At 37.3% G+C, this 16644-nt stretch overlaps 1 protein-coding gene across 5 annotated transcripts; it reads right to left on the minus strand.

The window, feature by feature from the left end:
• Window positions 1-803: 803 nt before the first annotated feature.
• Window positions 804-16264, minus strand: LOC113107215 (cryptochrome-1). Of its 5 annotated transcripts, none has more exons than XM_026269566.1 (15): window positions 16079-16264; window positions 13625-13797; window positions 9272-9380; window positions 8963-9105; window positions 8388-8572; window positions 7860-7948; window positions 7334-7474; window positions 6803-7114; window positions 6039-6190; window positions 3961-4163; window positions 3702-3794; window positions 3453-3566; window positions 3261-3347; window positions 3006-3172; window positions 804-2920 (listed from the first exon to the last, which is right to left on the minus strand). In XM_026269566.1, exons 2-15 carry the CDS (start codon window positions 13780-13782, stop codon window positions 2861-2863), a joined length of 2013 nt encoding a protein of 670 aa, XP_026125351.1. In that variant the 5' UTR covers window positions 13783-13797; window positions 16079-16264; the 3' UTR covers window positions 804-2860. The 5 variants fall into 5 exon arrangements, with proteins under 5 accessions (XP_026125351.1, XP_026125353.1, XP_026125352.1 ...); XM_026269568.1 differs by having other exon boundaries at window positions 13625-13788; window positions 16078-16260; XM_026269567.1 differs by lacking the exon at window positions 16079-16264 and adding an exon at window positions 15552-15669.
• Between the last annotated feature and the right edge of the window lie 380 nt (window positions 16265-16644).

Below are 16644 nucleotides of genomic sequence, written 5' to 3' on the forward strand. Positions count from 1 at the left end.
TAAATTGGGCTGTGTGAATGAAACTCACAGTCGACAATTATGAGGAACTGACTACAAAACAGAAACAGTGCTGAATTTAAATTAATAAGATATTTTATTACTCAGTTTTATTTATTTTTTATCAGGTTCTCTTAGCCAAATGAGCTACTAAAGTTTGGAAAGTTCATTACATTCACAGAACAGAAAAAGTAGAGTTGCTGCTTAAATGGGAAACAGAGAGGAAAATTCTCAAATCTTGTTTTCATCCCTTTCTTTGTGTTATAAGAAAAACTAAACAAACAAATTAAAAAAAAAAAAAAAAAAAAAAAAAAACTATTTGGAATCCTGTATAAACACCGCTATGCACGGGACAAGCTCACGCAATGCACACTCAATTTTTATAAGCATCAACGACGCACTCCAGCGGTCGCAGATACTCATTGCATCCCCACAAATAGCTTAATTATATATGGAGGATCAAACCTACAAAAATTACAAATAAATAATGTAACAGTATAAAATGAATAATGAAGGATTTAGAATTTTTACTTGAAGCAGCAGTTCCAATTGAACATACTCATATAGTATAGTATATTGTATAGTCAATATAGTATAATTTTTTATTATTCCCTTTTATTATTTATTTTTTTACTTTTAGATAATTATATATATATATATATATATATATATATATATATATATATATATATATATATATATATATATTTATTTATTTTATTTTATTTTATTTTATTTTATTTTTTCGCTGTATAATTTGGTCAGACACATGCAACAACAAAAACAAAAAGACTCAGAAAAACATCCAGTTTCAATCAGATTTACTTTTACAACTGTTTACAGACTGGAAGGACAAGATTTAGACTTTATTTCACAGAAAGGAAATAAAAACAAAATTTAAACAAATAAACAACTCAAATGGGAGAAAACAGAAATGGTTCACTTCTTCCGCTGTGACAAAACCAAACTATAATAGCACAGAGATATTACAGTCAAAAAGCACTGAGGTTTCTACAACTGTCATATCAAAACATTCACATTAGAACTGAATGCTTCTCCTGGTCAAAAGCAGATGTCATGGAGTCAAAACAGATTCAGCTATACAAACACAAATTCAGACCCAATAGCTTTAATCCAGTTCAGTGAGAGGTTGCCAGATCACCATGATAAACAACTATACATGAACTTAAGGGCCCATATCTTTAGACATGGTCTAGTTATACACAATATTCGTCATTAGAGCATCTGTGTTTGTGATACTGTAAACGTTGTTGTGGATTTGTCAGAAGTCTCAGTTGTTGTGGCTGATATTTGCTTGTACTGAATAAAAAAAAAAATTATGTAAATAAATGTGTATACACACACACACCCCCCCACACACACAAACAAACTGATCATTTAATTTAACAAAGAGGCCTATATTTGAACTTCAGAATTAGAATTGTATATATTTGTATATCTCTTGACAATATGGTAGAAAACCAACAGCTAAATTATATGATATTTGGTCAGTATGGGGCATTTGGTATAAAACATTTGTGGCCAAATACAAAGACTAAATATTTTCAGAATCCTAATTATCACAATGATAATTAAAAAATAAATAAAATTGAAAAAATAGTGATCATTAGTCAGTTTTGCATGTTTTTGTAAAGATTTGATACTAAGATTAATACTGTCAGATGATGCCTTTGCTTTACCTGAACATGCACAAACAGATGAATTCATTTAAAATATTTAAGAATTAAAAAAAAAAAGCATGTATAATCTACTAAGAAGTCTTAAGGGTCAGAGATACAACAGGGTGTCCTTCCTAAAGATCCGTAAAGCTTTATGTCATAGATGTACTGTAGTGATCAATGTAGAGCTAGGAAAATGTTCTTTTCCAGTGTCACTTCCTGGTTTAGGCAGAGTTTAGGTTGGCGTTTTTTTTATCAGTGTTTAAGGCCTGACCGTGAAGATCAGCTGTCTGTGTGTGTCTGCCAAGCATGACAAAGAAGAAGATACTGTAGATAATCTACAGATGCATTAAATGGGCCATTGTAGCCCATTTAAAAACATTCAAGAACCGCATTCCACCACAGCTCTGGCCCTGATCAAATTTACAAATGGGTTCAAAGTTAAAAACATGAACTTAAAATCAGTTCAGCAACCATTTTATGTAGATGATTTTAAAATCTAGAAATCTTTAAACCCTATTTTAAATGGTCAGCTCTGCTGGTATTTAATATTTATTTATATATGGATATTCTGAGTGAACACTAATACACTGAACTGGCAGAGAACAAAAGACCAATATATAAAATATACAGCTATACAATTTTCTGTTTACAAAAAGTAGCACGTACACCACTCTACTGAAAATCAGTGAAATTGTACAATGAGAAAATGTCCGAGAAAAATGTACAAAAGTGTTGTGTGATGGTTGTAGTTCGTGGTTCCAACCTATGGCTGGTGCTGGTGCTGGTGCCAACCAAACTGTAAAGTCCTCACAAAATCCTAGCTGCAATGAGTGTCCTGAAGCTCAGCTTAAACATGCTTGGTAAAAGCTGATAAATATATCCCACTTAGTATGGTTCACTTGACAGAAAATAAAACCCTAACCTGTGCAAAGATGGGCAAAAGAGAAAGTTAGGGGTTTACCAAGGAAAAATCTTTTGATGGTTGTTTTTGCCTTTCAATGGATGTGAAATCATTCACTTCTTTTTAAAGCACCAGAATTTCATTAAATGATAAATTCTGTTAATATTAATCTCAATTGAAAATGTAAGAAAAAGGAAAAAGAGATGTAGACAAATATTTTTATTCTAAATATGAAATAAATGCCCAAACATGACTTGTTTATAGGAAACCAGATTTAAAGTCAGTCCCCTTCAGACTGCGTCTTGTTTTGAATCGGCTCTGCTCGGTACGATATGTCCAGCTAAGAACAGAAAAATATCAATCTTAAATACAATGTATGATGTCTTAACATTTATACATCAAGGATTGAAGTGAGTTATATTTACCATACTCGACTGGTTCCTGCTGGGAACATGAACCGATGTGACCTCTCCAATTTGCCGTTGAAACTTGTGAGAGGTGGAGAGCGCGTCATCTTCACCATCAAGATCTCGTTCCGACTCTCGCTCCCTCTTACCTGTCACACTTCCTCCTGAGTGCAGCAGGTGTCCTGCTGAACACCACACAGAATGTTGGAAATAGGAATACATGAACTGTATGATACTCATGTAACATGCAGTACACATTTCCATATCTGTTACCTGAATGTTGTGAACCTGCCATGTCATGTGAGACATTACATTTGTAAAGTCGACTGCTGTGCCCTGTGTCAGGCATGTGGTGGTATCCTATAAAACAAGTAAGTAGGAAACAATTTTAATGAGAAAACAGATCTTATGCTGCTGATTTACACCAGTAAATCTATTAGTGTATTAAAGTGTGAAAGGTGACACCTAATTGCTGCTGCTGTTGCTGAATTCCACTTGGTCCCTGATTTTCTTCCCTGTCAAAGTTCAGCAGAATACTTCCACTCCTGTTACCACTGGAGGTGCCTGACACAGCTGCTGCTTTTGGGATGTAAAAAAGTCAATTTATTTATTAGCCTTACAAGTAAAAGAAAAAAAACACTAATAGGATTAAAGTAAGAGAAGTAGTAATTTCTTTGTCTGCATCTCAAATGAAGAGAAAACAATAGTATTCACTTGGTGTATTGGTCCTGGACTGCTGTTCCCCTGGGGAGTACGCCATCCCATTCCCATTCCCGTTGGGTGTGGATGGTACAGAGGCCAGAAGTCCTGGTAAAACAGAAAGTTATCTTCTACTGCTACAATGTACCATTTAAGCATCTGCTAGAACTTCTAGCATTATAACTCACTTCCTGTAAGGCTTGTTTTCATTGATAAATCTGATTGCATATAAGATAAATAGTTGTTTGCTAATAGAAGACAGTGAAATTCTTACCAAGTCCTCTGTAGCGTGAAAGCTGCTGGTAGATCTGCTTCATCCTCTCGATGTTGAGGCGGCTGGCTTCAGCATGGTTCACCATGGGTTTGGGGTAGTGGACACCGATGATGCACTTGGCAGCGGCCTGCACAGATTCTGGGGCGTTCCATGGGTCGTAGATATATTTGGCAGGGAAACCTCTGAGAATAGGTAAATATCGTCTGAAAAAACAAAGAGAGATTAAACCACAGTCTTATCATAAACACGAGAAAGGTTATGCGAGATGGTTACTGGGATTCCATGTTTTAACAAGCATGTACAAAAAGAATGACAAGGTTTCTCATCTGACAACAAGCAGCTTGTATAACCGATTAATTTACAGGGATCTCAAAATTGTATTTTTGTAATATCATAGTTGTGAATGTAGATATGTGCCAATTCATGCTACAAATAAAACAGTGAGCACACCACCATACAGTAACGACAACAAAATAACAAATGGAAAAGAACTAAAGCAATTCAAGCTCTACTGAAATCAGGACTTGCGTCTCTCCTCCGGGTCCCAGGGACAGAAAAGGTCACCTACCTAAGGTGTTCCACCTTACCAGAGCGTGGGGACGGAGGGCTGGAGGCTCGCAGACAGGGGGACGCGGTTTAAACAGGACAACAGGCCCCGCCTGTGCTGAGACACTACGGAGATTCCTACTACAACACGCATTAGAAAGCAGAGGCAGTGACCAGGCCCTCCCAATCCCTCCAGAACCAATGACACAGCACCCTCCCACAACCCCATCCCACCAGGTTCAACAATCGAAACTCAGGGCTGAGTGAGAGGTTCAGGTTCGCTCCCTGCCCCTCGCACTGCCACTGATCGCTTTAGAGACGACAGTGATCCCAAGCCAAGGCAGAGAAACCTGCTAGCCGCCAAAGAAGAAACGCTGCATACTGTTCTCCGCTGCTGGGTGGCCCCCTCATTTTGCCAAAAGAGACCAGAACCCTTTTGCCAGGAACGGTCACATCCTGCCTGAACAAGCAAACGGCCAGAAACACGTTACATGTACAGAAGCAGATCTGAGAAATTACTAGGTGACCTAAGAACCGTGAGTGACTTCGTTGGGATGGGGTTACGCTGAAGGCCAGGACTCCCGTTCTCTTGCACAGGCAGGGCTGTATTCAATGCCTAGAGGACTGCTGAACATTTCAAAAAGAGTCTGATAAGGAGGAGTTGTCCAGAGCTAGACTGAAGTCAACCAACTCTGGCTTTGGGCCACACCTCCCATCATGCTCTCTGGGGAATGCAATGTGGGTCTCTATGCATTGAAAACAGGATAGGCTTTGTATGCATTTCCCTACCAAGCGGTTAAAATCCCTTTTGATGAAATGAGATGCTACCGAGTTATAGAACAGGCTACTGCATTTCCCGCTGATAAAGCATCAAGCTTCAACCACATTCACAGCTAACAGGTTTCCAAGGGCTTTGGCTAAGAATGGCTTTCGTCTTAAAAGCAATCAACCACAATTCACAAAGGGGAAAGGGAAAGCTGAACTTTTCACCCAATCCGTGAGGCGACCACACAGAAACACAAAAACATACAAGCTTTGGACTAACATGCGTATGAGCTATGGCAAATACGATGACAGCAATGTTTACAAGCAGAAATCTGTTTCTTGAAGGGGCCTATAATGAGGACAATGTGTTGGGAAAGTACCAAAATCCTTGAACACCAAATCCTGAAACTGAAGGAAAACTTAGAACACAAAGAAACTACCTGGGACAGGCTTGCTTTCGTGACTAATTCATATCTGGACCTCAACTGATACTTTTCTGCATCTCAGTCATATATAAAAAAACATGCTGCCATTTAGTGCAGTGAAAGTTATGCATATGACCTCCAAACTGTCTCTAATGTTTTATTATTATTATTTAGTTTTTTGTAAAAAAAAAAAAAAAAAAAAAAAAGAGGTTTCCTCATTCTATTAAACTGTCCTTCTGTGTTGATGATCTTTAACACATTCTAGCTTTTAAACAACAGCTTTTTACTGAAAGCAGGATATTCAGCCTGGAGTTGGTGTGCATTTTTAGGAATGTTACCAACCTAATGAAATCGCCGTTAGGGTCGGTGCGCCTGCCGAAACCCACTGGACAGTAGCAATGAAAGAACTGTTGAAAGAAAGAGCTACAGGAGAGCCACATCCAGCTGCCTGCATTTACACTCCAGTCAGCATCCAATAGGAGCTCCTCGAACACCTGTCAATTATAACTACCATTATTCTCCAGCCAATCAGAGATGGTGGTTATTAAGCAGTCATTTAGTACTATTAAAAACAGATCTTTACACTACAGTTGTAAGTAACTAGGGGTCAGTCCGTGTTTTTTTTTTTCATGACATGGAAATACAATTCCTCTACAACCACGGCTGATGAAAAGTAGGTCACTCTATTGTCATTACTAAGCGTGACCTAAACAAGGTCTCAAATGCATCAAGCTTATTTTTATAATCCGTTATAACAGAGGACAGCAACCTTTCTGAAATTGAGTGCCATTTTTAAATTCACCCTTCAAAAAATAATACACAATCCTAACTAAACATGCTCTAAATGTTTTCAAAGTATTATTCTGAGAACAAAAAGCAGACCACACTGCATCACCGCCATGAGCACAACTGATACGGTATAACTCAACTGACCCACGCAAAGCAACCCACTGTCATTCAGATTGACAATATTCGTAATATTATACATTTAATCATTTTCTTTTTCAAATGATCATCCACAGGCTCCCTGAAACCCATTGATTTCTCAAATAATTAAATCATAATAATAAAAAAATTTATGTATCTCCCATGTGTAAGAGATGCACCTTCATGCCCTCTTCCCAACTGATCCACAGGTCTCCACGAGTGAGAAAACAAGCGACAGCGTGACGGGCCAGGTGGTGGATCCAGCCCTCCTGCCTCAGCTGGGTCATAATGGCATCAATCCATGGAAAACCTGTCTTAGCTTCAGCCCATTTGGCCAAAGCCTCAGGGTTCTTGTCCCAGGGAATGCGCACACAGATCGGGTTGCCTTCCATCTTATCAAATCGGGGGTTGGTGGTGGCAGCAGTGTAGAAAAATTCCCTCCACAGAAGTTGACCATACAGGGAGAGCGGAGGAGTGCTGTTTTTCTTTACCTGCAAGGAGAATATCACACAAATCTAGATATTATTATTTGTTTACACTTAAAAACAGACTTGAATTCCCAGCAAAAATACCTAACTGTAGAATTATACAATATGCAATATGTACCATTACTGTCCAAAACTAATACTGATACAACCTCATTAAAAAGTGAAACAATGCAAGTATACTAGGTTTAAACACAGATGGATAGTGTAGAGTCATGTCTGTACCTTCCTATAGAGGTCTGTGAGTTTGAAATAGAAAAGGCGGCAAGAGAGGCATCCGAAACGGAGGTAGGGACTCAGGCCAGTCGGACTGGCTAGCAAAGAGTTGGCATTCATTCTGGGTCTTTCAAAATTTGCAACCCAAGCCTATAAAAACATTTAGGAGTGAAAGATTTAGGAGTGTAAATTTAGGAAAATTTAACATTTAGGAGGGAAAATATGAAGTTTGGTCTATTAACAAGCACATGATGAAGTACAAGTTGGACAAATATTAAAAAAAAATATTGCTTTCAATTTTCACTTTCAATCTGTCCTTTTATTTCGTCTAATTCTTTAAAGACTGATATACATTAAATTATTTTATCTGCAAAAAGTCCACTCATTCATCAATAACTGCAAAACTGGGGACACAGTAAAAATCAAGGTTTTAACAACACTTTGTTATATTTGTTTTAGCTGTTAAACACCACCAGGCATATGTCTGAGGGTAATCCGAGTTTAAGAACTATTCTGCATTTATACATGATCACACCTTTCGCTCCAGATGCCTTTCAATCCTTGTTAATGCTTCTGTTTCACCTCCTGGCCAGACAGCAGAAGGTAGTCCCTCGATGTCAAATCCTGAGTCAAGATAATGTAGGATAAAAAAAAATGCTATCCTTACATAACCTGATGGGTTCTTGAATTGCAGTTCACGAAACTCACACATTTGAGTAAGGTCCCAGGCAATAGATACAGTGTGATGTTATCATTCAGGTCAAGTCTACATCATTTTAACAGTGTCATTTACTCACCCTCACGTTGTTCGAAACCTGTATGGGTTTCTTCAGCTGAACACAAAAGAAGATATTTAGAAGAATGTTGGTAACCAGTTTCAACAGTATGCCACAAAATATTATGGAAGTCAATAGCTACCAGTAACTGATTGGTTACCAACATTCTTTAACATTTTCTTTTGTGTTTAAATTCGTACAGGTTTGGAACAACAGAGTAAACGATGAGAGAAAAAAAACTATCCCTATATAAATATAAACCTCAAATAAAGCTCAATTCAGCTCACCAAGTTCTTCTAGCGATGGCACACCATATTTGTCTCCATGGTCTTCAGAGACAGGTGTGACGCAGCAGCCCATTATAGTGTTGGAGAGGGTTTCCACTGGCATCTCAGGTGGATCCATTCGGCTGATGAGGGTCTGGAACCGTTTGTAAGTGAGGGGAGGCTGACCACCATTTAGTTCAGCGATCCTGAAATTATGTGGATGGTAAACTTGACATTTTTCACAAGCTTTAAAACTCTTATTTAATAAAGGAGACCATTTCTAGATGTTCTTTTGAGAACTTAGTGTAAAGACAAAAAAAAGCTAATAGTGCAGCTGACATTAGATATTAAACAGGTGGAGATCATTAAAGCTGAGGTGTGTCATTTTTAAACAAATATCAAACATGCTTCCTGAAGTGTCCTCAAATGTCATTCAGTTGGACCAAAGTGATTGTGTCAGGCTAGTAGGATGCTAGAGTGTTCAAACTTTTTAGGGAAATCAACCTATAAATTGATTACTTAAAATTGCACATTAAGCAGGTGTAGGGAACAGTATTTAAAATGCAACTTTTTAATGTAAGGAAATGAGCTCTTACTTATCAAGGTTGTATAGGGTGTGTGAGATCTTGACTATGACTTCAACCCCAGCCTCCATCGCAAGCTTTTTAATAGCTGCATCCCTCTCCTTCCCAAAAGGTTCTGAGTCATACTCAAAGGTCAACCTGGATATTTTCCATTCCTGCAGGAAACGATCACAAACAAAGATAGTTACTCAAAACCGCAGATGCAGTGGATTCAACTAAACTGGAATGTGTGGCTTTCAGAAAGACATGAAATTAAACAAATCATTGCAATTCTTTAGTGATACCATATTGATAGAGATATTTTAAACTGAATAATTCTACCTTGAAAAGGCGTGGAAAAACATTGGCTGGTTGTCCTCGGATGACAAAAAGGCGGGAATTTAGTTTTCTTAGATTGGAATCAAGATCATCAAGGCATTGCAGGAGAAATCTGTCAGGAATAAATTAAAGATTTAACATTAAGTGTTATATATATAGTTCTACAATAAAACTGCTAAGCTAAAGTCTAAACATTTAGATATATAAAAAAAATTATAAAACCAAATTGAGCTGAAGAGGTTAATTTGAGCTTCATCAAACGTTACTGACCAATCCTGATATAGGAACTATTGCCATCCATCACTTTATCAGAAAACTTAATTTTGTATTTTCTTTCCACCATAAAGTCACATCCACATCAAATGGACTGATTCTAATAAGAGTCAAACAAATCGATAAGCACATTTGTTTATAAATATTTTATTTTACGATTGTCTACATGGTTTCAGATTCCAAAATAGAGTGTTTAGAGAGTTTAGAGACAGATGGTACTGGGATGTCCTGATTTGACTTGTCCAGGTACATGGCCTGAAACGTTTGAGATCTACTGATCTAAAGCAAAGCCCTGAGGCTTTACCTGTTCTTCAAGCTGTCCCTCAAACCTACAGATGCTGCAAGTTTCCATTCACAAATCGGTTCATTCATGACCCGTTTAAAACATTAGAAGCTTAACTGTTACTTCCTCTCTACACATCTGCCTTACCATCTGAAGGGACATTGAGTTCTACAGCCTTTACAGAGGAACACTGCTGCGTGAATAATAAGCACAGGACACTTGTTGCATTTGAACACAGAGGTCGTCAGATTATATGTTTTCAGATGAATTATAAAAATAAATAAAAAGTCAAAAGTGGTGTTTAGTTTAAGTGTAATAAGAAATTTGACCCTAACCCTAAAGAAAAAATTCACAAACAAGTGATGTTTTAACTTTAACTGTGCAAAGTCTTTTTAGAATACTTTCCCAGTCCACTGGCACGGTAGGCTTCCTGAACAGAACATTTTGGTCTTTAATTATGAGGTAAAATGTATTTATCTGAAAGGCCCGTCTGACCTTCTACCTGTGTCTGTAATATGGTTCTAGAGTCCTGACTGAGCCCAAAGTCAGACTGTCTGCAACCAAAGCCCTGATTACAGACCAGACAGGGACAAAGCTCCCTATGCTCCAGATACTGGTTAACCATAACTGCACAAACGCCAACAGCACACACATACAAACACACACACTGACACCTCCATTCATGAAATCCAAAAGAATGAGACAGAACACAAAAACTAATAGCTATTGGGGAAACTCAAACCTAATTTCCAGACCTCTGCCCTTTCATACATTATTCCTTATGTAAGTGGCCTGGCCTAGATTTGCAGTGCGCATGGCCTCCTCCTCTTATTAGCCCAGTGACCCCTTTTCAACCACAACAACACTCTCAGCACCTAGACTGAGAAAAAAAAAAAGCACACACATCATTGTGTTCCCTTCCCCCAGAATCACGTGAAAACAGCCACGAGACAATAAAAGGCTCAGTCTTTTAAATCAATTTCTGGCCATGACAACTAGTGAAAAACTATCCATCCAGCTTCTAGGAAACCAAGATATCAGTCACTTTATCAGTTACTACACAAAATAGGTAACTAACTAGGTACATGTGCCTCATCTTTTTAAGGTAGATAAAGTGCTGAAGTTCAACAAAAGCAAAAAATACAAATAAAAAGGGTCTGTTTCACACATTCTGCAGTGTGTAAATAAGAGAGTAACACTCCTTTTCATGGTCATGGGTTTAATTACTAGATTAATTACAACATGGACTGATTAAATGTATAAGCCTACTTGGGATACAACTGAAAAGTCAAGGCTGGTTTTATTTGATCAAAAATACAGTAAAAACAGTAATAATGGATTTAAATAACTGTTTTCTGTTTTAATACATTTAAAATGCAATTAATTGTTGCAATGTCAAAGCTGAATTTTCAGCAGCCATTACTTTAGTGTTGAGTGTCACATAACCTTTAGAATCAAAAACCATTCTAATATTCTGATTTGGTGCTCAGGTAATATTTCTTATTATTATCAGTGAAGAAAGGATGTGCTAACATTTTTTTTGAAAACAACACTTTTTCAGGATTATTTATTTAATAGAACGTTGCAGTAGACATTTACTTGGTATAGAAATTATTATAAATGCCTTTACTGTCACTTTTGGTCAATGTAATGTGTCCTTCCTTGCTAATGGTAAGTAATAATTTCTTAATGAATAATCTATGAACAGTAGTGTAGAAGTAACAAGAGTACACTGAAAATAATTTTATCAAATGTTATATATGCTATAATATGACAAACTGTATTACTGTATATGTGATATAAACACTGATATTGAATAATGAGATAAGACAGATAGACAGATGCGGTTTGGTCGATAAGATCAGAAGTTGACAATGCTAAATACTGGTATAAACAGGGTTTGAAACATTTTGAGCCTGTCCACTTTCAACGGCTTTCAGAGGTAGTCAAAAATGTATGTGTCTCCATTGTCCACTTGTAATCCGATCGACCAAAATGCATCTTCATACCTAGTGTAAACGGTGCCTAATAAAAGAGAGACAAAATCCAGAAGAACTGTGGCAATGTCTCCAAGATGCTTCAAGACACCTACCTGCAATGCTACAGTACTGTTAAAAGTAAAGTAAAATGAGGATGCTGTCAAAAAACAACAATAAATCAATAAATGTACAATATCATTAGTTGTTTTTTTACTAGTGTTCTAATCATTTTGGCCACCACTGTATATAGATTGTAATAGTTCAATACTCCCCCCCCATATAGGGAGGGCCATGTAAATTGAATGCTGGAATGGCAAAAATAGACAATGCTGCTTCAGTAATGCTTCTGCTGCATGTGCAGTATAAATACTGTAATGGGAACAAAAAACTATTTTGTCTGCCACTTACAGTACATGTTACCGACACAAGACGTGTAACCTGGCCATTCCAGTTTCACATCTCAAGTCAACAATAATTGACTTATATTCGTGTTATGTGAATGTGATTCCCATCCCAGAGCATGTTAACATGAACCAGTAACAACTAGTTATCATTAATTCAATCAGTGTTCAATTCTATCTGTGTCAATGCATAACAGTTTATTGAGTGACTGGTAATTGTCTACTGCATGACATCAAGCATATGTTTGACATGATGCACTGACATGAGGTAACATGTTTCTCTAAAGGATGTAATGATGTAGTGTACCATGTATGATAGCAGTGAAGAACAGCAGTTTATTAATTTACACCATTATTTTTAAAGGCAATTAAGAGCAGACAACACAGCCTGCAATCACCTTGCATTAAAGTACCTAAACTTGGTGCTCAACAGGTGTTTTAAGAAAGACTTGCAGAGGCCATCTGATTCTGAACACTGCAGCTGATAATGACAAATCCAGTCACAGGTGCTTCATCTTTTAATCTGGTGAATTAGCTCACTTCATTCAGTCAGATCACACTATATGCATCCAGTAGGAGGAGAGCTGAATGACAAGCTCGGTGACCAGACTGTCTGATTGTCTTCTAAGACCGAAGCATCTGCTGATTGGCGACTTGGCCTACTTTCCTCTTGACTGACTTTTATGGCAGTGGATTGATCTGCACACATGCCATGTGATCAGATTACCTCATGTGTGGGTATTCACTGGTTTAAAATAGAAACGCATTGACATATCTGACTGTTCAGTGCTCACATCCCTTTGTAATAATATTGTAACTATTTTTAGTGAAAGCAACAGAACTCAAAAAGAGCGTTTCTTAATTTTAATCACTGTGTAAATCAACCAGTTTTCTACTGGTTTTGCTACAGGACCCCAAATTTACATTAGGCATCAAACTGTCCACATTACCAAGAACTTCATAAACCCAGCATTTTTTTTTTTGTATTGCAGTATTGCGCAACAATAGAGTTCATTTTCATCGGAACAGAACGTACACTAATCTAAAAATGCTGATTTTTTTTCAATAGCACGGCCTCAATATCAGTTTCTGACCCTCATTCATCAAAAGTAAACAAAATAAAGTGACATAAGATGGAAGATCAGTTGTATATATTGTTATTGTTATACAAGTCAAGGCTACTCAGTATTTTCAAGTTGCATAACATATTCACACATTCGAGCATGTAATAAATACATGACTGTGTTTGTACAATTTAGTGGTACAAAAATGTGCATAAAGGGACTTCATATGATGGCTTAATGGCAAATATTGTTCATATCAGAGACTTCAATGAGTACATCACTCATCTGTGGATTAACAGAGATGAAATATGGGATGAAATTATGCTTTCTTATATTTCTAAAACATCTGCACCCACCTCCACCTGTTGACCCCAAGGTTGGAGGACCCAGCGAACCAGGGATCCAGAAAGTAGACACATCGAACAGTGTCTGCCCCACGTACTGCCTCCTGAAGTGCAGGGTTGTCATGGAGACGGAGGCCCTTCCGGAACCAGTGGATGGAATTTGGGGCCATGTTCACTGAGTCACCCTTCAAAAAAAACAAACAATGTTATTCAGGACAAATACATTCATTCTATGGTTCTATGATTAGTTGATGATCTCATTAGAAACAGTTGGCAAACATATAAAAACAAATTTGAACTTTTGGGAAAATTAAACACTCATTAAACATTGTGAAAAGTGGCCTTATAAGACATTTTTGGCATTAAGGCAGTCTGAAATCTGGACTTGAAACCATTCTATCTGAGCAGTCATCCTGTGACATTCAATTGTTGGCTTTTCCTCAGACTGACTCAGGATGTTTGACGTGTGCAGTGGACTGAATTCCCTCATATATGTCAGTGCCATACTGTCTCTTGTGATATGATATGTGATATGACACTCATATAAGTATATATAGTGTTCCTGTAGCTCAACTGGTAAAGCGTTGCATTAGCAAGCAAGCTAGCGCAAGGTTGGGGGTTCGATTCCCCGGGAACACATGATAGGTAAAAATTGGTAGCCTGAATGCAGTAAGTCGCTTTGGATAAACGCGTTAGCTAAATGCAAAAATTTAATTTAATTTAATATAAGTCTGTCAATTATGGACATGCTTTCAAACCCTGCTCGAAAACAACCATCATACACACGTGTAAAGAAAAGTTGTCTCAAGGAGGCAGCGGATTTATCTACTGTATGCAAGGTTAAGCTTCTGTCTCTGGGGCAACTTATCGATTGTCTGCGCCCTGGGAATTACAGTAGGCCACCTCTACATGGGATTGATGCAGCAACTTGTACTGGTAGCCCAACTGTCCTGCATGTGCACAAAATTATTAAAGGTGGCCTAATCGTCACTATTTTTCTCAAAAAGTTTAGCCTACCAACCAACGTGAATAATATCTGGAAGTACAGACACTCATACTTATGTGTCAACTTATGTGTCAAATAAAAACAACAACTATAAAAACTATATAGTACATGGTTTTCATCTATTACAGTAAACTGTACTTTCCATGCAATATCAGTTTATCACCCATTACCTAAAAAGTGTGTCCTATACACCAGCCACTATTAGGGTGTCACAGCAGGATTTGTTTAAGGCAAGACAATAAAAGCAAAACCATTGTTTTTTCATGCATTTTTGTATTTTTTTTTTTTGGGGGGGGGGGGGGGGGGGGGCTATTTTTACTTCAATAACATTAGTGGATAGAAAAAGAAAATCCAAAATACTCATTTAAATATTTATTAAATTGTATCTATTTATTATGTCTGTAGATTTCAAATACAATGCATATTAGCCTATTTTTAAAAAATTCTCAAAATAATTTTTTTCTTATGCACTGGCCCAGAAATCTCCACTTCTTTTTGGGGAGTAGGGTTTGTTTTTGTATATTCTCCGGATTAATCGAACATTTTAATCGAACTAATAAAATATTTTAGTTTTTTTTCCTGGCTTATCTGTTCACATTTTTGCAGCTGAATAGATCTGATACAAATGTATGCAAATTATCAATTAGATAACGAAGCATATGAATATTTTAACAAAATATTTCAGAAAACCTACAATACAAACATGTTGTGATGTACTTGTTTTAATGTGCAAAGTATCTATTAGTTAAAATATATACTCCATTCACCGGTTGTATCTTGTCAAAAAAAATTTTTTTAAATACAATATTACCCGATGGTGTAGGCTACAACAAATCTGACCTACCTGTTTAACGTGATCAACTAGTAGCATACTGATAACTGTCACACCAAAGATATGGCAGAAATAAGGTAGAAGAAATAAAGATGCATTACCAAATGAAAAGCTGAGAGTCCTGAGACCTTGGTTTCATACCAGAAGTAACCTGCTCTGCGAGAGCAGCATTGTTTGTCGGAGATGGCAACAGTAACTAAGGAGGGCGGGTCTTTCTAACGATCAAGAGACCACAAAGACTAATAACTTACATATGTATTATCAGTAAACAAAACAAATACATTATAGAAAAAAAATATTTGGTTTTACTCTAAAACACATTTTACAGTAGCGCGCATCAGTGGTCCACATCATCCTGGAGCAGAAAGTAGGTCAATCCTTAGTGGGTGAAACTGGCGAGACATTGCACTTAGACTTAATGTAACGCTATTCATTCAGGTTTTCCACTAATGTTACGTTCTTCTAAACTAAAGTTAGATATTCAAAGGAACAACATAGAGAAATATAAAGAAAACTTTAGAAAGAAAAAAAGCGTGGGAAATGAGGTCACCGCACGTTATGTAACGCGTTTTTTACAAGGTAATAAAAAAAGCCTACAGGAACAAAATACTCAGTTTAAACGTATTACCTTTAACCGTTATGTCAATCCCGAGGACAGGATCATCTCTTCCCACGATATAGCGAGATTCTCACAGCTGAGAAACTATGCTGTTCCACAAATCGGTCAACAGACGGTCAAACTGACTTCATGAGACGCTCGTGCGCCGCCCGCGCCCGCTCCGTGGCTGAGCGACGCTCTCAGTGTGGATTTCCTTGTGAGCGAATTGGCGCTTCTGATTGGTCGAGACGAGGTCACGAGGTACGCAGACGCTCACGTTTGGGAAGCATGGAATAATCTTAATGTTTATGGGAATAATGAGAGACGAGAGGAATAAAGGGTGGCTGTTTTTGTCGCATTTGCAGGCTGTATACGTTATCAAACCTGGTTTATATCAGTTAACTGTTAACTGGTTTAATTGTATAGTATAATATATATTTCTTTAGAATGAACCAAACAAAATTACAAGTGAACTTGACTGCTGGTGATTCCCTGCATTTTCATGAATGAAAAACAGCAGAATGTACATTTTGATGTAGTTTTTGAGCACAACCCCACATCAAATAATAATTATTACTTTTAACTTAAGTTTTTAC

Source organism: Carassius auratus, chromosome 8 (genome assembly GCF_003368295.1).
Source record: "Carassius auratus strain Wakin chromosome 8, ASM336829v1, whole genome shotgun sequence".
Taxonomy (NCBI): Eukaryota; Metazoa; Chordata; class Actinopteri; order Cypriniformes; family Cyprinidae; genus Carassius; species Carassius auratus.